We start from the raw sequence: 26,214 nt of genomic DNA, 5'->3' as shown, positions 1-26,214 counted from the left end.
GTTGCAAGTTATTACAACACTCAGAACAATTGAATCCTCAGGACTTAACAGGGATATTGGTTTCTTAGCTCACTACATATCCTAACCTCATTCAGCACTTACATCTTAAACTATATTGGTCTTAAAGGTGCCACTGGACTCACTACTCTTCTGAGCAGACCATCCAAGAATATATTTTCCAAGAGAGGCAGCTACAGTGAAGTTTGCACAACTTGTTGGGGTATATGTCTTGCCAGCAGATTAATGATCTGATATAGGAAAGCTAACTAAACCACTAGAACTTCTTAAGTGCATGCCTATATCCGAATCAGGCCTGACCAGAGTTATCTGGAATGTCTTGCTCATGGCGATAAACACCAGAAACTTTCCCTGCCCATGCCATATGCTGCACTTGGCTATTTATGACATAAATATGAAAAGAAGACGAATATCGGGCACGTAAGTTTGTTGAAACAGTGCATATGGGTAAAAATCATCATTTTTTATATTGTACTCCTTGGTCTTCATTATACTATAATATCTCAGGCTTGTTTTAATTTGTAGTTAGTATCATTACTTTTTAGCCAATGAGGATAGGCCTCCCAAGTATATCATTAAGAGCAGTTTCACAGAAACACTCACAGATATTTGCTGTGCCCTTGGGGATGGGTAGATATGAGCCAGGACTCCAAGGTCGGCCCTGATAGTTCTTCTTGCATTTACCACAGTCTGGGCCTGTTGTGTTGTGCTCACATTCGCATAATAATTTTTTGTTTTCTTCTCTGCAGCCGGTGGCATGAAGGTTACACTTGCACCTAAAAAATAAAATAAAGGTGTTATCACACATGGAGGTTTCATTTCAGGCTGTTATGCTCCAACTGGTATTCAGATCATGGTGACATACATACCACTGACAACAAAAACTGTGCTCTCATTGTTGCTATTTTAACTTCATTTTTTTTAAAAAAAAAGAAAACTCCCCAGAGCTATTTCAAATCACTCTCATACATAAATACTGTGGCAACTAGATATTGCTGTTTGGTGTGTAGTAATCAAACATAAGTAAACCACAGGAAAACATCTAAGGTCTGATTATGAAAATAAAGTGCTCAGACCAACAGAGCTAGTTATAATTAGAGTGGGTTCACTGTATCAAACCTCCTAGCATAAACTAGCTCAACTATAACTTCTTCCCCACACCGGTGGCTGGGCAGGCACCTGCGGCGCGGGAACTCCCGGTACTTGCAGCGGAGGTCCCGTCGGCGGCTGAGCAGGCACCTGCGGTGCGGGAACTCCCGGTGCAGGGACAACTTGTTGCTGCGCGGCGTGTGCGTCAAGGAAATTGGCCATTCTAACGTCCATCATTCCCGGCAGAGCTTCCATTACATCCTGGAATGCCCTCAACAAGTCCCTCACCGAGTATTCCAGTTCCTCCAGTCGTTCCCCGGTGGTTTCCTCAGGGATCGGTTCTCGACGTTGATAGTCCGGGGGTGGGTCATAGTCTTCTTCCGTTTGGAAGCCCCCGGCTCCCTCCGAATCCTCTACGTGGCCTCGGGGCCCCGATGGCTCGAACATCCACTCCTCGAGGTCTTGCTTGGAACTCCCCTTCTCCGAGGTAGCCCCCGGCTCTGGGAACAATCCCTTGTCAAACAGACTTTCACGTAATCCGCTCCCTCGACGGGAGTACACCTCTCGGGTGCCCTGAGTGTTGTACATAGTCCAGTCATCCTGCTGTTGAGTCTTCCGCGGACCCCAGTGCGAAGGGGTCGGAGGCGGCCAAGACAGATGTGCAGGCCGGCGGGGAATCGTTCCCCCCACGGCACCCTCCAGCGAGGCTGCAGTCACCAAAGGAGCGGAGGTGTGTGGGACCGATCCTGAATCCCCCTCCGTTTTAGGTAGGTCTCCCTCAGCTCTGCTCATGATCTTGCCAGATTCGGAACGATAGGAGAAAGGGAGTTCTAACAACATGTTGGATCCCCAAGCATCGAGAATAAATCCACGTTTTCAAGAAAAGCAAAATTTATTTCAAAGCGTTGAAGACATACTCAAACACGTTCTTTGTTAGAACTGGGGATACACAGGTAGGGCGAGCATAATAAAGGAAATTCAAACAGACACATATCCAATGAATACTATTCCCGCTGGCGGGCTAATGAAACGGTTGCGCGCCCCGTCCATGGGAACCAGGCAGAACATCAGACAAAACACAGGTGCAGTTCTCATGAGATAGCAATAGGCAAGCATTACAGCATCGTCTCCCCCACACATCCACCAGTAGTTATCTTATGCATTCCAGCACAGAAGCAGGATAGTAGAAACAAACCGGGTGCAACAGGGTAAAGATATGTACACAGAGGTCACAGAAAACAGAATGGCAGCTTGCTGACACTAGCTCAACTATAACTTCTTCCCCACAAAATCTGGCAACTGTAGTTCTGTGACTGGTGTGGGAGCTAGAAACACAAAGCTTCACAAACAGAAAAATCTCAGCATCTCACTGAACTAAACTTACAAGGATTCATTGGGAAAGACTTGGAAGCTGACGTGGTGTGTATGTCCACATATCTGTAGTGTCAAAACTACCTTTGTTTTCCTAGGAATTAAATTTTCTCCTAAATGAGAACAGAATTTGCTTCAAAGGCCAATTATTTACTCCAGCATGGCTGTCATCTGTTTTTCTGATAGAGCTCCACTGCATGAAAGGTAGAAATTCAGCAGGTAAAACTCTGCTCTCACTTGAAGATCCAGGCTGTGCTCAGATGTCACTGTAAGTAAAGATTTGTGACTTGAGGCTTACTGCCCTACTAATGTAATTAAGGAGTTCTAGTTTCAGACAAGCGCCATTCCCACCACTCCAAGACACAAGAGCTAGAAAAACAAGTTGGTAACCCTATTTGATAATACAGCTGTTAGATCCTAGATTAGGTCGAGGTCCTATAACTGTTTATGGCTAATCCTTTGTTATGATATTGTTTTACAGGCAAAGGACACACTAATGCCCAGCCTAGCTCCCATTTGAAACCTATAATTGGGGTGGCAATGATTCAGATACCTGGAAATCAGGTACCCCCAAATCTGTGAAGGCCACTGCTCTTCTACCTAGACAAATGGGTACATTCAAATCGAAACAGAATCTGCAGTTTCATGGGACTTCAATACTGCTGCATTCCCCCTGGTCCTTTTCTGTGAGGGAATAAATACCAAGGCCCAGATCCAACTCCACGAGGCGCTGGACCACTGCAACCTCTAAAGCACCTTAAAGCTACAGCTGTGAAACAAACAGTCCTACTAGCAAAAAATTATCAGGAGATTTTGGCCCTACATGAGGCAGCCAATGGCATGCCTCATGAGGGCCGCTGTTGCCTCCTCGAGAGGAGGAAGGAAGAAGGGCTGCAGTTGCAGTCTGGCCTCCTGAAGAGGGGCGGAGCTCGGCGTGAGTTGGGGCTCGCACAAACTAGTACAGCTGTTGTGGAGAAAAATTGCTTGTATGAATTCAGTGCACAAATGAATTTATAAAGCACATATGTCTACATGTATTTCTTTAGAGAAACCATGGTTTCTCTAAAACATCTGGCTATCCATATTGGTGGCTTGTTCCAGATTTGGGACCAATTCAAACAACTTTTTTTGAGGTGAATAAGTTCACAGAAGGCATTTTTTTCCTTTCAGTCTTTCAGAGTAGAAAAGAGTTGTAAAAATACTCCAACCTTGTAAGGCTGCAGGTCACTTCACCTGATAATTTTCAAAATGTGGCTATGTATCAGCTTAATCACTTCACCATGGGATGCTTCAATCAAAATCTATTGCACAAGTCTATTTCCTTAAATAGAATTTCACCAAAAATTGGTTTGAGGAACCTATGTTGTTAAAAAATTTAAGGAAAGCCTAGTTAGTTAATATTTCTCAATATTTAAATTTTATTTAAATTTTGGGCACTCCTGGGTCATTTGGAGATTAATTCACCTGTGCATGTAACCACAGTTACCCTGTAAGTGGACAGGACCAAATATCAAATTGTTCATTAAAAATTTCCTCTAACATGCTTCTAAATGAAAATCAGCACTACAGCATTGTTATTTCTTTCCAGTAGATGTCAGAAATGGCTTAAAATCGCCTTCAAACAGAAAGCTGGAATGATGCCCAGGTATTTAGCAACCCTGGTTGATTATTTTCCTAATGATTTTACATCCGGTGGTTGGAAAGACTCTTCTGTGGGCATTTGTCACCTGTTCCACAGAGTGACTAGTAATTAGGCAAAGCAACACAAGGAATGGGTATGAATATATATTTTTTAGCACGTGCAAATGAACAGCTGCCAACCCTGACTTCCATTTAAAGGAAATTTGACCTGAAGCAAGCAGCAGCCCACACATATATCTCTTGGGTAAAGCAAACTTATGGTAGATTTAAGGAGCTTGAAGATAATAGAAAATAGAAATGGTAACTGGATAGATGAGCAGGCATTTCCTTCTGCAGTTTAAATAAACGACATTTGCTGAGTGGCTGCTATTTAAATGATAGCTCATTTCTAGCAAGGAATATTAACAAACACCTTTTTCTTTTTAATTAAAATTGGCAGGAAAATATTGTGATAAGCTAGTCTAGGAAACAGGCTCTGTTAAGCAGACTGTATAATTATTCTATATTTGTGGTGCTAGACTTTCTTACAAAGGGCTTATTTTCTTTGCACACTTCTGAGAAAGGGAGTTCTACGTATGTAAATATACAGAATACCCAGCTCGTTATATTGCTTTTGATATTGGAATAACTCATAAGCAGGGTTTATTAAAGGAGGCACAAAAAAGAAGACCCTCACCATTCTTGGAGTTATGACTCACAATTTCACTTATTCGTGGTCTGCAGTCCAATCATGTCATCTGGTTTCCTGACTATTTTAACTCCCGCTGTGCTATCATCATAATCAATCATTACATTGTTACAGTTTGCAGAACATTTGGTTGTTTTGATGCTGGGAGGCCTCCCAGGATTCACTTTTGTGGTGATCGCAGGAACACATCCCCTGCAAATTGCAAGGTCTACTGTACCAAAAGCAGTTCAGAATGAGAATCAAATTCAAATATGGAGAAAAACCAACCCCTACATTCTGCTGCCAAATCTACCACTTCAGACTGCAGGTGTGTGAATGGTGTGGCATGTTTGTGTACCCCCACCCCTGAGTGGTACAATGCAAGGGAGAAAGTTAGATTCAAACCCTTCTTCCTAATGTGCTAGCCTGCCAAGTTTAGGTAATCATTTACATGGGGGGAGATTCTCTGAAGCTGTATAGTCTTGGAACAAATGATCTGCTTGCTTTCTCTGCATGTCTCAACTGGCTCCAAATTTTATTGCAATGTGATATTGTTGCTTGAGGATTCACCATCAGTGGATTGAATCCCACAAATTTATTCCACAAACACTGGCATTTTTCTCTGACCAAGGAGTCATCCCCTGATGCACAAAGGTGCGTATTATTTCAGAGGAAGGCTTGCTCTGTCAGAGGAAAGTCCCTCTGCTAGTGGAACCATAGGATATTTGCAGTGTCTGTCCTATGCAGCTCTCTATCATTCCGAAATGGTCTGCCAGAATTCCAGTCAAACTATTAAGACACCATAGTGGGGATTAATTTTCAATAGTAAATCAGGGAAGTTCCTCACTGTCCTGGGACAAAGCTGAGAGGCATATAGGAACTTTGCATATAGGAAACCTCAAATTCAGTCCTTGGCACTTTCAGTTAAAAGGCCATCAACTATCAGGGCTGCAAAGACAGCAGCCTGAGATCCTCACCAATAATTGCCAGCCAGTAAAGACTGTAACAATGTGTTGATTTTGTATAAAGTAATCTAAGATGCTGTAATCCAAAGAATGTCAGAGAATGCGAACTGGTAAACAGTAGTTCATGCAATGCCAAGTTAACCTTCATAGACTTTCCACCCAAATTTCCTAGTGCTAGTTTGGAGACCACATATTGTTTACTACACTAACGGACACTATACACTTCTGCACACACACACAGCATTCTTTGGAGACAATGTTTGTTGACTAAGCAACGTGTGGAAACCCCCCCCACTCATGTTGGTTATTTGTGGACATTCACCACACCTTCATATGATTGTGCATAATCATTGCTGTTAAGAAACTTTCTTCAATGAATTTGCAAGAAGTACAACAAAATACAAATAAAGGTAGTATTTCCTGAAACCCCTATGTCCAACTGTTATGTGGACAACCTTGTGGAAAGTGGTGGGATACCAGCCTTCATAAGCTTCTGCTCCTTTCTAAAACATGCATAAGAGATTCTGCTTTTTGCCTCTAATCACTATCCTCACAGATGATTAACTTCTGAACCTAGTGTGGTCCACTGAGTTTGTTGGATCACTAGTTTTCTAACAGTGCAGTCTGCAGTAAAGTTACACCACTAAGCCCATTGACTTAGAAGGATTTAACTCTGGACTGCACTCCTTTCTCAGTGCACGCTCATTAGCCTCAATAATGTGAGAACATTTTTTCATCATTCAATAAAGATGCCATCAGTAGGGGTAGATTAGAATTTAGCATACAGTGGCCACAATAAATTCAAGGGAAGCCCTACACTGTGGGGTTTTGAGGCAGTTATTACTAAGCAAATTTCTGAAGGACCTTATTCATTCAAGGGTGATCTAATAATCTTTTCTGACATTAGATTCCATGGGAAATCATAAGGGATGCATGCTGCAAAAATAAAGAATGGAAGTGACATTTTGTGCTTCACAGTGAACCCCATTGTGTTCCAAAAACATGGGATTCCCTATATTTTTAATCAATCTGATGCAAGATAACTATTTCAGTACATTCTGTGCATGCCATCGTGAGAGAATTCATTCTGAAGCCTCAAAAATGACTTGTGTTCCGGAAGGACAGATGCATAATGGATGGATAAGAGATCAAAAGATGCTTAGCTCAGCTGAGATATACCAGTGCACCGAAGGGCTTATGAATGACTTAAAGAGCACACACACCAAAATAAAAATCTAGGATTGTAGAACAGAAATGCAAGAGTGTTGAAATAGTAAATAGTTGCTTATTAAATGAGTTGGTATTGTTGTTAAGAATGTTTATTTATTATGTATAACTGTTCAAATCTTATTGTAATTATTAAGGCAATACCTTTTATACTAGAGAATTGTACTTAAAATGTTGTTTTGTTATTGTTTATATGGAAAAGTTAATTAAAATTATTTTTTTAAAAGGTGAATATCCAAGTGTGTATTTGGAAAACAAATACCCTTTACATAGTAGGACAAAAGCATCTTTCCATTATTGTTTGTAATGTCATCAACTGACACATGAAATAAGCACAGGACTTGATTCTAATTGAAGTCTTTGCACCATGCTTTTTTAAAAACATTATCCTATTCCATCTTGTGGACTGGAAAATAACAAAGAAAATCAAATATGCAAACAGCTTGGGAGTTCATTTTTATTCAGGCCGTGCATTTATGGCGGCTTGCAAAACAATACAACTGCTTGTTTGTCTTACTCAGAGACACTGGAGACATGAAAAGCATTATTTCGGAATACAAAATATAGATGGACATTGTATTCCTAAACAATGTAAGAAATTTAAATCATAACTGGTCCTAAATTCAATAGAAACTTGATCCAAATCCATGTAACTGAGGCAATGTAGATCTATCTGCTCTGGACAGGGCACAGGTCTTCTCTTTCTGAGAACTATATTTGCCATTTGGGACTAATAACAAATGTGGGCTTGTCCTTGGTGGTGGCAGAGGTGAGAAGAGTGCATACTATTGCCCTTTGCAGGGGAGAAGTGTTATGTAGATGTCTGTTGGCTTACTGTTTCTTTTAGTTCACATTAACTTAACCAGGAGTCATTGTCCTGCCAGATGCAGTGAGACTTAAGGCATCTTAAAACTAGCCAGCAAAATGCGACTGAAACAGCCTTGTCTTCCTGGTGGATGACCTGAGACAGAGGGAGTGCAACTCTATGGACTCTCCTGAACCTCTCAGTGGCTTTCGATACCATCAATTGTGCTAGCCTTTTGGACCGCCTTTCTGGGCTGGGACTGGGAGGCACCATTTTGTGGCAGTTCTGCTCCTACCAGAGGGAAGGTTTCAGAAGGTAGTACTGGTAGACTGCTGCTCAGCCCCTTGGCCTTTGACATGTGACATCCTGCAAGACTCCATCTTACCTTCTATGCTTTTCAGCGTCTACATGAAACTGATGGGTGAGGTCATCTGGAGATTTGGGCTGTGTTGTCACCAATATGTGGATGACACTAAGCTCTATCTTGTGCTTCTGACCAATCCCAGGGAGGCTATAGAAATCATTAACTGATGCCTGCAGGCAGTTTTGGAGTTGATGCAGGCTAATCAACTTCTGAAATCAGGCAGGTAGCAACCCGGGAGAGGGCCTTCTCAGTCATGGAATCAAAACTCTGGAAACTTCTCCCCAGGGAGACTCATCTGTCCCCTTATGTTTTAATTGTTGTTTAAATATTTGTATATGTGTATACAAAAAATGTAAACAATTAAAACATACAGCAGAAAGCTTTGGTATTTGTATATGTGTATACAAAAAATTTAACAAAACATACAGCAGAAAGCTTTGGTTTTAGTTGTTTGAATGATGTGTTTTTGTTTAGTTTGAATAGTTTCTAAGACATTTTTTTCTTGTGTATGTTTTTAATCTGTTAGCTATCTTGGTGCCCCTGATGGGTGCAGAAAGACAGGGTATAAATTTTTCAAATAAGCAAACAAATAAGTAATAAACTATGCAGTCCACACAATAAAACTGTATAGGCTGAGATAAACCACACACTTCTGCAATATCAGGAACAGAGTGAGTGCGATGGATCCTACACTTACCTTACCACTTCACTGAGCAAAGTTTGAAACCTTCCTCCAGCCTAAAGAGAATTCTCCAACTCAAGTGGCTCGTCCTCCAGCAGAGGAAGGCTGGAAGAAGACTGGATCCATGCCACTGGCTCTTAACTAAAGAGAGGCATAGAAACTCATAGGCCAAAGAAACTGTGGCATTATGTGGCTAAGAGTTTCCTTCTGTGGTTCAGCTATGGTAAGCACCAATCTGGGTTATTTCTCAGCATTGGTTTTGTTCACAATTCAAGCACATGGAAGCCACCAGAGAAGCATGGCCAGCTGCTTCAGTATGTTCTAAGCACACTGAGGGTGGTTTGTGGTGGCATGTCACAATTAAACTGAATGCATAGTGTTGTATGAACATCATATGATTGAGGAAGAAAGACATACAGAGCAGACCTTCAGCTGACATACACTGGCAAAATCATGACTGCATAGTGTTGTATCATGAATGCATAGTGTTGTATGAACATCATATGATTGAGGACATACAGAGCAGACCTTCAGCTGACATACACTAAACTGATCCCAAGGGGCTAACAGTACAACCCTAACAACCGACGCACATGCTTTTAGGTACGGCATCATGCAGTTACTACTCTGATCAAAATCACAACCCATTAAATGAAAATCTACCATTTCAGAAACTAGTGCAAGTTTATACAAATTCAAAATCACCTAAAATAATGTAAAAAATTCACAATAAACTATTTCATCTTTTGATAATCTCTCTTGTTTTTCTCCCCTCTTAGATATAATGTATTCATTCTCTGGGACACGCAGCTCATGTTTTAATCTCTGTATTTTATCCTGTTTCACTATTGTGTTGAGGTAGCAGGCCCCACTCCAGTGACAAAGTGTCCCAGCTCCAGCAACAAAGTGCCTAGAACAAGAGAATAAACGGGGGTTTAGCAGACATGCAAGGAAGAAGAGAAGAAGAGACTGGTTCAGGTTTCATTTTATTGCCTTTAGCCATAGGCCATTACAATGACAGAACAATATAACAATAACATTTATATAAACCTCTAAAACCAGAAGAATTAAAAACTAAGTTAGGACACAATAAAACATTATAATTCTCTCTCCCCCACCCTACTACTATTTTCTTCCGAATTTTCTCTGCAGTGAGGGCAAAGAGGGCCACCTTGTATGAAATCTCAGCCTCTACATCTGCTAGAAGAACTAGAAGAGATTGGATTTATACCCCGCCCTTCACTACCCGAAGGAGTCTCAGAGCAGCTTACAATTCCTTTCCCTCCCCCTCCCCACAACAGACATGCTGTGAAGTAGGTGGGGCCTAGAGCGCTCTTTTGAGAACTGCTCATGAGATAACAGCTCTAAAACAACTTGTGACTGACCCAAGGTCACACCAGCAGCTGCATGTCGAGGAGTGGGGAATCAAACCCAGTCCTCCCAGATTAGAGTCTGTGCTTTTAACCACTACACCAAACTGGTTCTCAAGAGGGTAAGTGGCATATGTGTGTGTGTGTAGGGTAAGTGACATATATGTGCGTGCATTTTAATATGAAATTCTATGAAGATAGGCTAAGTGTAAAGGGTTAAAATAGTAAGGAGGGCAAACAGTTAAAATACCTTTAGATACCAACATTTGTCTCAGGGTTGTAGCTGCCCATGGTTTTTATGGGCCCTGCCGCCCATGGTTTTTATGGGCCCCTCCCCAATCCTCGGCTCCCCCCCGCTGTCACTGCCCTCAACTCAGCAGCTGGTGGGGACACCTGCTGCTGCTGCCCCGGCCGTCCTTGCTGCCGCCACCCACTGTGCCTCCCTCCTGGGTGCCTCCTTCCCTCCCTGCCACAGCCAGCCGGGCTCCCATGAGGAGGAGGCACCCTGCTCTCTCCCCCTGCCCAGCCTCTGCCACTGAAGACCAGCCAGGGGGCTCCTCTATGCCTCTCGGGCAGGTCGTGCTGGGGTGGGCTTGGTGCTGGCCTTTCTCTCCCTCCTGCCACCCTTCTGAGGTGAAAGACGCTGCCCTCTCAGCCTCGATAGTCACAGAAGGGCTGGCATTGTGAAGCACCACTGGAAGCACAGTGGGGGCAGTCTTCACTCCCCTCCCATTCACTTTCCCCCTTCGGGCTGCTTCTCTTCTCCCCTGGCTGCCCCTCCACTGTTTCACAACTGCTTTTCCTGCCCAACGTCCTTTTCCACGCACTGGATGGGGACGACCATTATGACCCTCTACAGGGGCCGCAGCGGGGGCAGGCATGGGGCTTTGATGCAGAGCTTCCTGTTGGCATTGAGGGTGCAGGCCATGGCTTCCAGGCATCGGTGCTGGGGAAGAGATGCCCATTTCCGAGTTCAGCCTGGCGGGAGGAAGGGGCGGCTGGGCTGAAGACGAGGCAATGCTGGGGGGCCGTCTGGCTGGTGATAACCCATGAACCAGCCACCCCAGCCCATAGCCATGCCACCACACCCAGGCTCCAGCTTCCCCCCCACAGCTGGTGTGATCCTCCATCACCGACTGCTTGCTTGGATGATATGCCAATAAAAGCCTATGAACACGACTGCTTGCTCGGGAGCCACAGGTCCTTAGCATGGGGAGGAAAGGGGGGAGGGTGGTGAGGGGACTGCTTCCCAGTCCTCCCCCACCTCTCTGAAAGCAGAATTGGTTATCTGTTTCTGTGCTGATAAAGCAACTGGGCTCCGTATATGTTACTGTGGCAAGAACCAGGCCCCCCAGGCAAAACATTGCCCCCCCCAACAAAAAGTTGTTAGGTACGAGGCTGGGTGTAGCTAATTTTAGTTCTAAACAGGCTCAGATGATCTTGGCTACTTTTACTACCGTACAGGAAGAGTTAAACAGAGGGTCAAAGGACAAGGATTAAAACTGAAAGCACAGGGCTTTCTTAAACTCTACTATCACTTTGAAATTTTATTACACCTATAGATTAAAGTATTAATACCAGAGACTAGGGATAGTAAGTTCACAGATAAGGCAGGTATTTAGTACTAGGAAAAGGAAAACAAATAACAAAACAACATGCAGCTAGGATTTAAACACAGCTAGGGCTTAAAAAACAGGGGGTCCAATTTTAAAATAAATCTAAAATTTTAAGCAAATTCTCAGAGTCTCTAAAGAAGGGGGTTTTTTTCCTACAAGAAAACAAGCAGTTACACACCTCTTGTAACCGCTGTGGCTATTCAGCTAAAGTCCCATTTAATCCAAGCCTGGAAGGGCTAAATTAATATTTTGAAATTTAAATAGCATTTGAGGTAAAAGGCAGCTTGTGAAGGAGAGGAGCTCTTACCTGCGCAGCTCCCTTTCAACAATACCTATTGTTAATCAGCCAGAGGCTGACTCTCTCATCCTCTTTTATTGGTTAGCTCCCAATCAGTGTGATTGGCTCCACTGGGGTGTGTGTGTGGAGTTTTGGCCAAAACTATTTATTTAGGTGTTCTGCAAGTAGGGTCCAGCTCTGTGAGGTAGCAGGCTGTACACCAGTGATGAAGAGTCCCAGCTCCAGTGACAAAGTGTGTGGCAAAAGGGAACAAACAGGTGAGTTTAGTAGACATACAAGTTTAGCAGCAGAGTGAGGAAGCCAGGGCACCAGTCTCTCCACATCTCAAAAAAGGGTTAGCATACTTTCCACAAACAAATTTGCATAAATTGGAAGTTTATATAAAAATGGGATTTAAAAAAAAGCAATTATGAAGGTAGAATGTGAGCAAGAGGTTGGGAGCTATCCAGTGTATGGCACTGAGTGCCAGCTGGAGAGATGTCATGTGACTGTGCTTGGTGCAAGGATCTCCTTGTTCTCATGGAATAACTTTGCACACTTGAGGTCAAAGTGGCTGACCTGGAGAATAAGAGACAGTCAGTTAGCCACACAGATAAGTCACTTGTGTCCCACTCTGAGAATGGCAGCCCCACCACTGTCAGTGAACATGAGGGTCAAGGAGAAACAGGGCATTGTGCAGAAGAAAGGGGGAATGTTCCCTCAGGGTGGATCCCTTCTAGTGTTGGTGAATAGATATCCTTTTGTTCCAAGGAACCATCCCTGGGTAGTTAATGATTCTAGTCTAAAATACTTCGGGAACAGAATGGAAAGGGAAATTGCTGAATTAAAAGTTATTACAACAGTTGGAACAAAAACCTCCCCAGGAGTCAACAGGGATATTGGATTTTTATCCCATTACATATGCTAACTCATTCAGTCCTCACATATGTATTCTCAACAAGAAGGACTATAAATCCTCTGTATTTTAGTGTATTTCCTTTTCAGAATAGTTTATTAGAATACTGAATGTTTGTCTGCTGACAACATTACATCCAGCTCAAAATATGATGTTGTGTACTCCATGTGTCCACTATGCCTGAGAGGAGATAATTAAGATTCTGTTACTTCCCAGAATTAGAAAAAAAACCAGCTTTAGACATTTATCTGCTATTCTGACATATTTATTGCTTTACAATTATTGACCTTATAACCTTAACATGTTATTTAGTTTTTCACTTTGCATAAAAACAGGTTGCTTACATGTAACTGATGATCTTCGAGTGGTCATCTGTGCATTCACACCTCTGGGATATAGTGCGCTTGCGCTGATCTTGATCAGTTCCTCTTGAAAGCAAAAGGGATTTTCGTGCCCACTCCCCAGTCACGCATCGGCTCCACTGTGCATGATCAAGGGAGGGGCATGACAATCCCGCCAGTTCCTTCTGACCACTGACATCAGTCTCAGAGTAATAAAAAGGAGAGGACCGAAAGCAGAGGGGAAGGAGGGCTAGTGGTGTGAATGGACAGATGACCACTCGAAGATCATCAGTTATAGGTAAGCAACCTGTTTATCTTCTTTGTGGTCTCTGTGCATCACACCTCTGGGAGGTTAGTAAGCAAAAAACAGGCCTACCTGGAGGAGGGAGCTGAAGAGCCTAGACTTGCGTCGCCTGCAATGCTGCCCGCCCCACCACAGAATGTTGATGAAGATGCACATGAAGTGTCCGTTTGGCCTGTAGGTAACACAGTTTGATGGTTTCCACAATCCACTTGGATAGACGCTGTGAAGAAAGCTTTCCCCCCTGCACAGGTGTGCTATAGGAGATGAGCAAGGCTGGTGACTGATGGAATGACCTTGTCCTATCAAGCTAGAAGAGTATGGCTTTTTTTTTTTGGTAAACAAATTTTATTTTCTCAGGAATACAACATATAAAACAATTCATTCTATCAATTGTCTACCCCATTCCCAGTTCCTCCCCTCCCTCCAATGGCTTCCCACAATGCTTCCACCCCTGCTCCAAATTACTTCATATCATCAACAATATCAGTTTTTCATCATTACAATCTAAAGATAACATCATTTGACTTAATATTGATCTAAACATATTAAGTTTTGTTTCACATCCCAGTTCTTTTCCAGATAAATTTTAAAATCATTCCATTCTCCAAAAAACTCATCGTCTTCTTTGTTATTCAGTTTTTTTGTAATCTTATCCATTTGTGCCATGAACAGAACTTTTTGTATCCATTCTTCAACCTCTGGTACCTTTTCCGTCTTCCAAAACTGAGCATAAATCATTCTCGCTGTCACTATCAGGTACCAGAGTAAAGTCTTTTTAGTCGTATTGACTTCTTCCATTTTAAGTCCCAAAAGCAGAATTTCCGGTGCTTTTTTAAAAGAACATTTCAATATTTTTTGCATTTCATTGTGGACTTTTGTCCAAAAGTCTACAGCTTTCTCACAAGTCCACCACATATGATAAAATGAGCCCTCATGCCTCTTACATTTCCAGCATTTGTTTGACATATTTTGATTCATATTTGCAATCTTCTTAGGTGTCATGTACCACCTATACATCATCTTATAACAATTTTCTTTAACATTAGTACATGTCGAGATCTTAATAGAATTTTTCCACAAATATTCCCAGGTTTCCATAGCCACTTCCTTATTCATATTAATAGCCCATTTTAACATTTGTTCTTTAACAGTTTCATCTTCAGTATACCAAGCAGTTCCAGGAAGTTGATGTGTTTGTGGGCCACATGAGGTTCCCATTTGGTGCCCACACACACACCTTGGTGGTGAGCCCCCAATCCCCACAGGGATGCATCCGTAGTTAGGGTCATTTTGGGGCTGGGTGCAAGAAATGGGGCTCCCTGAAGGAGGTTGTCTGGAGTTTCCCACCACTGTAGGGAATTCAGCACTTGCACAGGTAGCATGAACTGTTGAGATTGGGGCGGCCACTGTGGATGGAAATATTTGAGGAATCACAGCTGAAGTGGTCTCATCTGTAGTCTGGCGAAGACAAGTACCACTGTGGTGGCGGCAGCCATTAGGTTTTTTATCAGGTTGATGAGAGCGATAATGTCTCCTGCCCTTTTGGGAGGGAGAAAGGCTCGGCAGACAGTCAAATCCAAAATTGCTCCAATAAACTGGACTCTCAATGAAGGAAGGAGCATTGACTTTTCAGGTTCACCCTCAGGCCCAACACATCTAGGGTAACCAGCATTAAATCGATATGGTTAGGCAGAGTCTCTCTGGAACTTGCTACCTGCAACCAATCATCTATGTACGGAAAGATCCATACACTCTGGAGACGGAGGTACATTGCGACGACAATAATAATTTTTGTAAAGACTCTGGGTGCTGTCGCGAGTCCAAAAGGAAGGGCTTTGTACTGAAAATGGCCTTCCGTGACTGCAAAATGCAAAAACTTCCTGTGAGATGGGTGGATAGTTATATGAAAATATATGTCTTGCAAGTCTAGGGTTACCATCCAGACACCTTTGCTGAGAAGGGGGAGAATGCTGAAGTTGGGGGCCTCGGGTACCTGGATAAATTCTATGAGGTACCACTTTTCGATGACAGAAAGTACCCACCGGTCTGATGTTATTTGCTGCCAAGCAGCCAGGTAGGGAGACAGACGGGTAGGGGTGGGACAACAGGAGTCAAAGGCTCTGCTTGGAAGCTGTCGAAGTCTTAGCCTTAGGCTGAGAGATGGATGAGAACTTTGGTTTGTGCCCATAAGGGCGGGAAGACACAGTGGGTGTGCATTGCGACTTAAGAGAGGATCTGCGAGACCATGGCTTGTTCCAGGATTTTGTTCTGGATAGTTTAGGAGCCGACATGACTCCTAAATTTTGTGACGTCTTTACACTTTTGTCTAGGTCTTTCAGGACCGTAACAGACATGGCACTGAAAAGGCCCTCACCTTTGAGCCCAGTAGGGAGCTGCTGGCTAGCTTCCACCACCAGGTGGCAAGGGGAACATGCAGCAGTTGGCACCCACATAGATCCTAGGGTCTTGCCACTCCATGGTTGTATCCCCCAGCAGGCAGGCTGGGGGTGTGATTATCGGGTGGCAGGCAGGTCACCTGATGTTGGATCCATCCCAAACTGCTTCAATGCTCCTGTGACTGTATCCAATAAAAGCTGTGGCCATATATAAGGATCTTGCCATCTTCCCTCCCTCAAACACAGGATTTTCCTTCCTGTCTTATTTCTTGCTGAGCAGCCCCTTTATCTATTTTCGTTCCAATTGAATCAAGTTTCCTTCCTTCTTTCTCAGAGGGGGTGGAATGACTGTGTCTGCCCTTGGAGGAAAAAGTGACTACGACAGAATTAGGTTTAGGGTGTGTAAACAAAAATTCAGCACCCTGCTCCTGCACCTTATACATATGATCTACCCTCTGGCTCGAGAAGGGGGTAGATGCCGGGTGAGACCATGGGACTTTAGCTGCCTGAAGGAGGACTGAAGTCATCGGTAAGGCAATCAGGGTAGAGGTGTCCATCTGAACGATATCAAACAACGAGTCTGTCACAGTAGGTGGGGGCTGTACCATAGACAGAGTGAGCATGTTAGCCATCCACTTGATGAAATCTCCGTAGGATTTTGTCTTCCGAAGGGGAGATTGGAAGATCATCGCCCACTTGTTGAGGTGGCGAGGGTTCCACCAGAGGATTGGGGGGTTTGTCCCTTGATTGGGAGGAAGCGTCTGAAGTGGCGGAGTGCTCAGATGGAGTCGGATTCGATGGTTCTTTAAACTTTGCAATTGTCGGGTGCAACGGCTTGAAAGGTTTGTCTGTCAGCCTCGACGGTTGGGGGTTCACAAACTCTGGTGTCAATGGAGGATCTTGATACCGGGAGAGACGTGAAGAGGTGGACTGACGGTCCCACTCCATTGGTTGGGGTGGGAACCACAGCATACTGCCTGTAAATGGATAGGCCCCATACATGTATTGCCACTGCCGTTGTTCCCAGGAGGGCGATGGCGGTGGGTGGATCCATGCCGATGGTTGGTCTTGATAATCAGGTTGGAGCTGTGAAGGACAGACAAATGCATCGGCTCCACGGTCTGAGTGCAGACTTTTGACACTGGAAGACCGGGAGATCTGTGTCAAGTCCATATCATGCTTAGAGTCCATATCATGCTTAGAGCTTGGATAGGACGTAGTGAAGACAACTGAGTGAAGACAACCTTGTGGCTGCTCTCAGCTCAAACAGTCAAGGGAAGTGGCCCCCATAGGATTCAGTTCTGAGGCCGTAGGGGGAGTTTTCTTATGTTTTTTATGCTTGACTGGCCGATTGTCCTTGCCTTCCCTGTGTGTATGGGCTTTGGACTGAGATGTCTGGGCCGGGCATTTCAGCATCAGGTGGTCGACATCTATGTGAGGCGATATCGGGGACAGCAAAGCCTTCGATGCCGAGGTGGCAGTCGACATTGACACATGCCCTGAAGTGTCCTGTGACAACATCGGTGAAAGTGCTAACTCAAAAAGTGCAACGCAAAGTCTGGCAGCTCTGTTCTTTCTTGTCTTCTTTGAAAACTTCTGACAATGAGCACAAGAGTCCACTCGGTGTGATTCCCCGAGGCACAAAAGACAAAGCGAGTGTCCGTCTGGGGGTGCGATCTTGCTGCTGCACTCAAGGCACCATTTAAATAAACCCCACCTCTTGGCCATAGGCTGGGGGGGGAGGAGAACACACGACAGAGTCCAAAAGGAAATAAATCCATAGAAACAAAGTCTTTTCACTTAACAGAAAATAAACAAGAAGAAAACAAAGAAACTTCAAAGAAAACGAGGAATAGGCCTTAAAGCCCAATTTTTTAACCTACAGAAGCAGAGAAGATCCTATCAGTGCAGTGGTCAGACGAGAACTAGTGGGATTGTCGTGCCCCTCCCTTGGTCATGCGCAGTGGGGCCAGCGTGTGACTGGGGACACTAGAAGCAGAAAACAACCCAGGGAGGCAATGGGGCCCTTGGATGATTATGAGGAACATATTGCAAAAAACATAAAGACCAACAGTAAAAAATTCTTAAAATACACTAGAAGCAGAAAACAACCCAGGGAGGCAATGGGGCCCTTGGATGACCAAGGGGTAAAAGGATTACTAAAGGATGACAGGCAAATGGCATAGAAACTGAATGCACTTTTTGCCTCTGTCTTCACTGTGGAAGATGGGAAGTGTTTGCCCATTTCAGAACCACTGATTTTAGGAGGAGTATCAAAAGACCTGAGTTGGATTCAGGGGACAAGGGATAAGGTCCTATGACTGATTAAACACTGACAAATCACCAGGCCCAGATGACATACATCCAGAAGTTCTGAAAGAACTCAAAAGTGAACTTGCTGATCTCCTGACAAAAATATGCCATCTATCACTAAAATCTGCCTCCATTCCCAAAGACTGGAAGGTAGCCAATGAAATCCCAATCTTTTAAAAGGGTTCCAGAGGAGATCTTGGAACTTGCAGGTTGGTCAGTCTAATGCCAATACCAGGTAAGTTGGTGGAATCTATTATTAAAGATAGAATTAGTAGGCACATTGATGAACAAAAGCTACTGAGAAACAATCAACACAGATTTCTATAAGGGAATACCTTGTCTTGGTAACCTTTTAGAGTTTTTCAAGGGGGTGAACAAATATGTGGACAAGGGTGACTCAATAGATATTGTTTACCTAGATTTCCAGAAAGCTTTTGCTAAATTCCTCATCAAAGGCCTCATCAAAGGCCTAAGTAAAATCGGCAGTCATGGGATAAAAGGAAAAGTCCTCTTGTGGATTAAAAACTGGTTAATTGACAGGAAACGGTGAGTCTAAATGGGCAGTTTTCACAGTAGAAGGTGGTAAGCAGTGGGTTGCCACAGGGCTCAGCACTATGACTGGTGCTTTTTAACTTTTTCATTAATGATTTGGAGTTGAGAGTAAGCAGTGAAATGGCTAAATTGGCAGATGACACTAAGTTGTTCAGGGTGGTGAGAACTGGGTAAAAGGGTGAGGTGCTCCAGAGGAATTTGTTGAGGATGGGTAAATGGGTGTCATCATAGCAAATAGGTTCTACATAGGCAAATGCAAATTGATGCACATTAGAGCCCAAAATCCTAACTATAAATATACATTGATGGAGTCCAAACTGATGGTAACTGACTAGGAGAGAGATCTCGGAGTTGTGGTAACTCACTGAAAATATCAACTCAGTGTCCACTTGCAAAAAAAAAAAAAAGGCAAATGCTATGCTGGAGATTATTAGGAAGGGGATTGAAAACAAATCAGCCAGTATCATAATGCCCCTGTATAAATCTATGGTGTGGCCTCATTTGGAATATTGTTTACAGTTCTGGTCACCGCACCTCAAAAAAGATATTATAGCATTGGAAAAAGTGCACTGTGTAAATGCTCAAATCTCTTCCATATGTTGGAAAGCTTGTGGTGAGCTAGGAACATTAATACATTGTTGGTGACAATGTAAATTTGTTGATCAATTTTGGCATGTTATCATCTTCCAAATCAAGCTAATCACTGGGTACCAAATTCCCCAAAAGCCTAAACTCATTTTTATCAATTTATGGACTAATCCAGAAATTCCTAAAATTAGACAAGAACTAATTACAATCTTTTAATGGAGGCAAAATGTTTAATTGCAACCAAATGGAAAAATCCAAACCTTCCATCTATTGAGGAGAGGTACGTTAAAATATGGGATATATTCCAGATAGATAAGATTTCAGATTCTACATCCCACTTGGACAAGCATTCAGGTTGTTTCAATTTAATGGAAAAATGGATTCCATTCTTGGAGTACACGGCAGAGATTTATTAACCAACAATACTATGGTATTAGGGTACTCCTATAACTCAACAATACTAATATAGTATCTCAGTGTATAAATTTGTAAGAAGCTTTTTGTTGTATACAGTATGGCATTTATGTCCTTCCAAGTTGTTTATAATATTTGCTATATGATGTATCTTAAAGATTTTGATGTTATTGTTACTTATCTATACAATGTTTTGGTTGTATTCTCTAAAATATATTATTTGTATATCCTTTTAAAAGTCAATAAAAAGTTTAATTAAAAAAAGAAAAATGCAGAAAAGGACAACTAAAATGATTAGGGGGATGGGACACCTTCCCTATGAAAAAAGGTTAAAGAGGTTAGGGCTCTTTAGCTTGGAGAAATGGCAACTGAGGGGTGACATGATAGAGGTTTACAAAATTATGCATGGGATGAAGAAGGTAGAGAAAGAAGCACTTTTCTCTGATGGCATCTGGGTTTTGGCCACTGGATGGGCCATTGGCCTGAACCACCATGTCTTCTCTTATGTTATTATGTTCTGAGTAGTTACGATGCATGCAAATATTCCTGTAGGCCTAATGTGTTTGTTGGGGATTTTTGAAATTCTTCCTTTCTTTCTGGTGAGTTAAGCTCCAAACAAAAGTGACTTATTACTTGGAAACTTGCTATTCTATTTCTTCACATGTTGAATGTTGCAATATATGTTGTTTTCTAAATATACAGGTTTTGGTTTAATCAATAATCTGTGTGTTTTCATTGAAGTGTTCTGAATGGAAGTTGTTGCAGTATATAATGTATGCCACAGTCAAATTTTCCCCTCTAACTGATGCCCAGAACTTCTTGTTTTCCTTCCAGATACTGAACCTAGCCCATAACCTTATTCCTCTATAAAAGAAGACCAGACACGCATCCAAAAGCTAGTCCTTTGCTGAGAACTGAGCTTCCCGTAGAGATGGAGCTTTAGCAGACCCAAATAAACTAAGTATCCAGTCTTGGATTCCTTCCTTGCATGGACAGGTAGTCCCAGCTCTCATATAATTTTGGCAAAAGTTTATTTTGCTTTTAAAGTTTCTTACAATCTGACTTTAGAGATATTAGCTGGATGATGGAGGTCAGAGTCCTGCAATAGGGAATGGAGGGAAACAAAAACTTAACCCAAAATGAATTAAGAACCTGAAAGGTTAAATGGATAGAAATTGGGAGGCCCAATGTTAAAATCAATAAATATACAACATAAATATTACAGATTATCCAAAATCCATGTATTTTTTACAAATTAGTTTAAAAATAATTATAGGCCCAAAATATAGCCTTAGGTAAAGGTTTCCCTTGCTCGAATAAATGTTGCACACAGGCTCAATTATTGCAATACTGATATTAATCAATATAGGACCAAGTGAAAATTATGTTCTGATCAATATTAGTAACTCAAGGTAAGGATGTACTACAAAGGCTTCATATGACATTGCCTTGTGTCCAAGTCAGATACAGATAACAAAAATGGTATTTCGATTATGTACCCTCCTGTTTTGATGCAGGAGACTCAGTTCCAAAGGCAATAGGGTGGTCCTGCCTCCTTGCATTTTCATCAGCATAAACAAGCTTGTTGGATCCAAACCAAAGTGGGTAGCCTTTACAGTCTGAGAAAGATGGAATCCTCCTCCCTCAGCTACCTCAGCCAGGACTGAACATACACAGTGCTAGAGACATGATCAGCACCACGGCCAGTTCCAGAGGGCAAGTGCTAGGTCCAGGGCTTTCCCCCCCTGGGGGAACGTGCCTGAACGGAGTTCCAGAACCTCTTCAACAAAATTCTTTTTAAAATGTTTAAAAGTTCATGAGTTTACAGACTGAAAACTTCATTTCCCTCTTTAGCGTTCCGGCACCTCCCCCCCCCAAAAAAAAGCCCTGGCTAGGTCTAATGGTAAATAGGAAGGGCAATGAAAAGGTCTGAGAGGAAAAGATACTGTATGGCCATTGCTTTGCCTTTAGTTTAAAGTAGGTTTGCTATTAACAACTTTGATACATTCATCCGTTAAGAGTTGTCAGCTCAGGAGATTTTTGTGTGTTATATGTTCAGTGTATATGGATGAACCAGAGAGTTTAATTTCCACTAGTGATAGTGACTATCAATGGTGTATATTAATATACAGTATATAACGATCTTGAGTAGGCAGTCAAAGAGATTGTGGAGAGGTGGACATTACCCCTCAGGAGCATAATTATGGAAAATAATGACATTTTCCTTTATTTAACACCACAGAAAGCTGGAAGGTGATTTTTCAAAAAGGAGTTGTTATATGGCTTGCTTGCATGAGTCCTTTGAACAGAGGACTGTGGGATTTTTGGTGAGCTTCACTTATCAATGGTTAAGAAGTTCTACTATAGTTTTGCTTAGAGTGGGGGAAGATGAATTCGGGTACTGGCACTAAGAAGCAATAATACTTACCAGCTCTCTGAAGAAAGCAATCACTTGATGGCACTCTTGATCAATGTTATCTGTGTTTACCTAGTGCTATGCACAAAAAGCCCCATAACTTCATTGTGAAAGAAATACCTATTTGCATGCATGAGTCCTTATCAAGGTTTACACACATATTTGCACTGGGACAACCAAATGTAAGAGAATACTGTTTGTGTAAGCATTTCCCTTTGATACTGCCCATAATATGTAATGCATCTTTGAATTTATTTTTCAACAAGGGACCATCGCCTTGTTGAAAAAATTGTACATTCTGTGTACCAGCTCTATTTTAGTAATAGCTAGTTGGATTGGGAATGGAAACATTCTGTTCCCATTTGCCAGATGGGACTATTCCATGGGAGGCGCTTTCTACCCTGCTAATAATGCTTCCGGTGGCTAGCGCAGAAGTAGTGGTAGGCTTCTGCAGTGACACCTTGATCCTCATTATGGAAAGGGTAGAGAATCTTACCATTCAAGGAGAGATTACAAAAAAATCACAAAACATTATAAACACAAAGAGTATGAAAATTTTTCAACAACCTATAAGTTTGCAGGCTAAGACTGGAAAGGCTTATGGAATTTGAAGAGAGAGAAGCAGAAAAAATATGCAGATAAGCAGATCAATCAAAATAGCATGAACAGATTGGTATTTAATCACGTCACATCCAATAAACACTTAACACTGGAGGAAATGCAATGTTCTTATGAGGAACTAGGAATAAGCTACTGAAGCTCTCAACGGTACTTAGTTATTTCCACACAATGAGAGTGCTCACTGGGGCAATGTTAGCTGGCTGGCTCAGCTACAGTCTTTGTGTTCTGACTACATACAATAGTGTTGTTGTGCACACTTGTTGGAACTGCATCATCTAGACGAATGCATTAACACAAAAACCCCTTTATTTCTTCCCTTCATCCTTCCCTTAGTAACTATCACTAAGAGAAGTAGTCTAATGTATGAGTCAGAACAGGAGTGGTTGCATTTGGAAAAAACTATGGTAGCCCATCCTGACCCCAGCAGCTAGGATAATACAGACATCTAATAAAATAAATATGTTTTTTGGGGTTCAAGGGCAAAGACCGAGGAAGGAAACAGAGGCTCCGGCCTGATAACCTTAAAGTCACCTTGCATTCTTGCTCTTTGCCAGGCTTTCTGTCTTTCTAGTGTAGCTAATGTAATCAGTGATATGGATGCATTGAAATGAAACCACAAGCAACCAATACCCTTGGCTTTTCCACTTGGCACTTAAATGCATTCTGCATCACACAAGTATAAAGCAGATAAAGGTTTTAGAAAAATAGAGTTGATACGAATATGTGCCTTTTGAAGGATTGTTAATGGTTTTGGTTTTGTCATGTCCTCAGAAGGGAAGGAGCTTCAAAAATCTCTATAGAAAACTTTGCAAGGCTGTTAAGATAGGACATTTTGGAGGTCATTAATTCATAGGGTCACCATAGGTTGGAGGTGACTGGATGGCACTTAACATGCACACATAGAAAGGAAAGCTGTGTCTGTCATCTTTCAAACACTAAATCTGATGACAAAGCACAACTTGCAGATTTTTAATTTTTTTATTGGTCACTTTAACAGCCATCTTATCACAGTGGAAACCATGAAAGAAAATGCCAGCGTGCTAATCTGTTTGTATTAAGAAGCCTGGTAGTGTCAGTTTCCACAGCTCAACTGATTCTCCTTTTCCCAGTCCACATGGAAAAAATAATTCCCTCTATGTGGAAGTCATGTTAGGATATGCATATACCTCTCAAACCTACCTGAGTTCCCTGTCCCACCCCACAGAGTACAGCTTTCACTGTGTGGGAGGACAAATTTATCTTTCAGACCACTCATCTCAGCTGCACTCATTATTCTGTCATAATCCAATCCAAACACCCTCTCCTCTCACTCTCTCTACAGAATTGTTTTTCTTCCCCAGTTGCATAAGGTGTAGGAAGTGTTCTGGTACATCCAAGGAAGGAATTAGCTTTCATGTGAGAACAAACCATGGGATTTTCAGCTTCTCACAGATTCTATTTACGTCTTTGTAATTAACGTTAAAATGCCGTAAATATCACTAAGGTAACTGCTATTAGCAAGTTGATTCACTTGTTTGTAAGTGCCAACCAGCAGACTGGAGGTCACATGAGGGGATCTCTCATGCTGACAAAAAAAGAAGGGAGAGAGAGTGAGAGTCATTCTTTGATACATTTTTAACGATGAGCCATATGTTCCTCTCTTAAGAGATGTCTTTGGAGCTTTGCACATTATTGCCAAGGTTTAACAAATCAGATTGCAAGCAATATACAGATAAGAGAGAGGCAACTGGAGGTGAACAAATGCCTTCCTTCGGGCCTTGAGACTCTGATCTCAAGTCTCTCCTACCACACATGTACCTCAGTTACTGTCTCCCCACCTGAGAATTAGGGAAGGCCTCTTTAATTCCCTCTCCTCATGGATTAAAGACTTGAACAGAGACTTTAATCATCCATTGTGCCTCCTTCTCATAAGCCATTTATCATCCATTGTGCCTCCTTCTCATAAGCCAAAACCCAGGAGAAATAGTAGTAAGCAGCTGAAGTGCCAGAAGTCTCCACATAGGAGGAAAGGGTCTTGAAAAAGCCATGGCATGTCTCTAGGCTCCCTCTCCCAAGCTGAGAAAGTGTTCTTTGCTAAAAGCCAACAAGCAATGGAGATGCTGCTTTGGACTATAATACAGTTGTTCTAATATTACTCTTTTTTAAAAAACAAAACAAAACAAACAGTCTCCCTTTTGGAGGTTTTCAGTTTTTCTCTTAAACACTGCATTCAAGATGGTCTCCAGAGAGGCCATGTTGCAGGCCCCACCCTCTTGAATTATGGGGCTCTACTCACCCAAACAGAAACATAGATGGCAATAATGGCATTTTAGGAAGCAAAATAAATATTTCCCTAGGCATCCTTACACTGTGGGAGCTGTTGGTGCTGATACAAGTGGATTTTCTGTCAATAAAAAGTTATTTCCATGGATGGCTGTAGCAGCCATTGCCCTTTGGAACTGCTTTTGCAAGAGAAATGGTTGCACCTTAGGTATCTGACTGGGTATATTGACCTACATGAGGAAGCAGCAACTGAGGATCACTCAAAAACTATTTTTAAAAAGCAGGGATTGCTTCAAGAAAATTAATTTTTTTAAAAATGAATTGACTACTGATTTCTCAACAAATTGTCCCATAGAAAATGAATACTTTGGTGTGAAAATTGTGACAGTTTGTCTGCCCTGTACGTTGCTCAAAGAACTTTTTGAAAACTAGACAGCTTTCATGCATGCAAGCTATGTTGCACACTTCTGTTTGTTTAATATCAGATTCTTATATTGCCTTCCTATATTATTCTTGCAGGTGACTGACATTTGTTTAGTATCAGTCACTCAGTTGTGCTCAGAACAGCCAGTTAATAACACCTGCCTCTGTGCTAAAGAACTCATTATATCTATATACATAAAAAAGTCCCCTCACCATAAGATCAACACCCAGGCCAAACCACTGGATCTAGAGACATCAAATTCGGGGAGAGCACTCCTACTGTGGCGTAGGTGCTCACTAAGAAGGGATTTTTAGAAATTCGACCCCTAAGTGGGTCAAAAGGGGGGAAATGTGCTACCCCCATTGATTCCTATGCGGCTGCCAGGCAGCTGACTCTCTGCACCCCCCACTCACTGATTGGTCAGCTGCAGAGCTCAGTTTTCTGAGGTTAAAAAAGCCAACAGTTACAGGGAACTGCAGAAAGCTAATGACAGTTGAGGAAATCAGGAGTGGCCAAGAACCACCTGTGAGGTGAAGCAAAGCTGCTGGCCCAGCCTCTCTGATGGCTTCCAACAC

General features: G+C 42.3%; 1 protein-coding gene across 1 annotated transcript in view; it reads right to left on the bottom strand.

The window, feature by feature from the left end:
* NTNG1 (netrin G1) overlaps positions 1–26,214 on the bottom strand; it is a 211,848-nt gene that overhangs the window by 106,869 nt on the left and 78,765 nt on the right. Inside the window, exon 2 of the mRNA XM_015422564.1 lies at positions 622–794. Within this exon, the coding sequence (XP_015278050.1) occupies positions 622–794 (173 nt within the window). The remainder of the gene's footprint in view (positions 1–621; positions 795–26,214) is intronic.

This window comes from Gekko japonicus, unplaced genomic scaffold (genome assembly GCF_001447785.1).
Source record: "Gekko japonicus isolate JY-2015 unplaced genomic scaffold, Gekko_japonicus_V1.1 scaffold1485, whole genome shotgun sequence".
NCBI classification, from domain to species: Eukaryota; Metazoa; Chordata; class Lepidosauria; order Squamata; family Gekkonidae; genus Gekko; species Gekko japonicus.
Note: the sequence above shows the minus strand (reverse complement) of the source record. Positions and strands in the feature narration are given on the sequence as shown.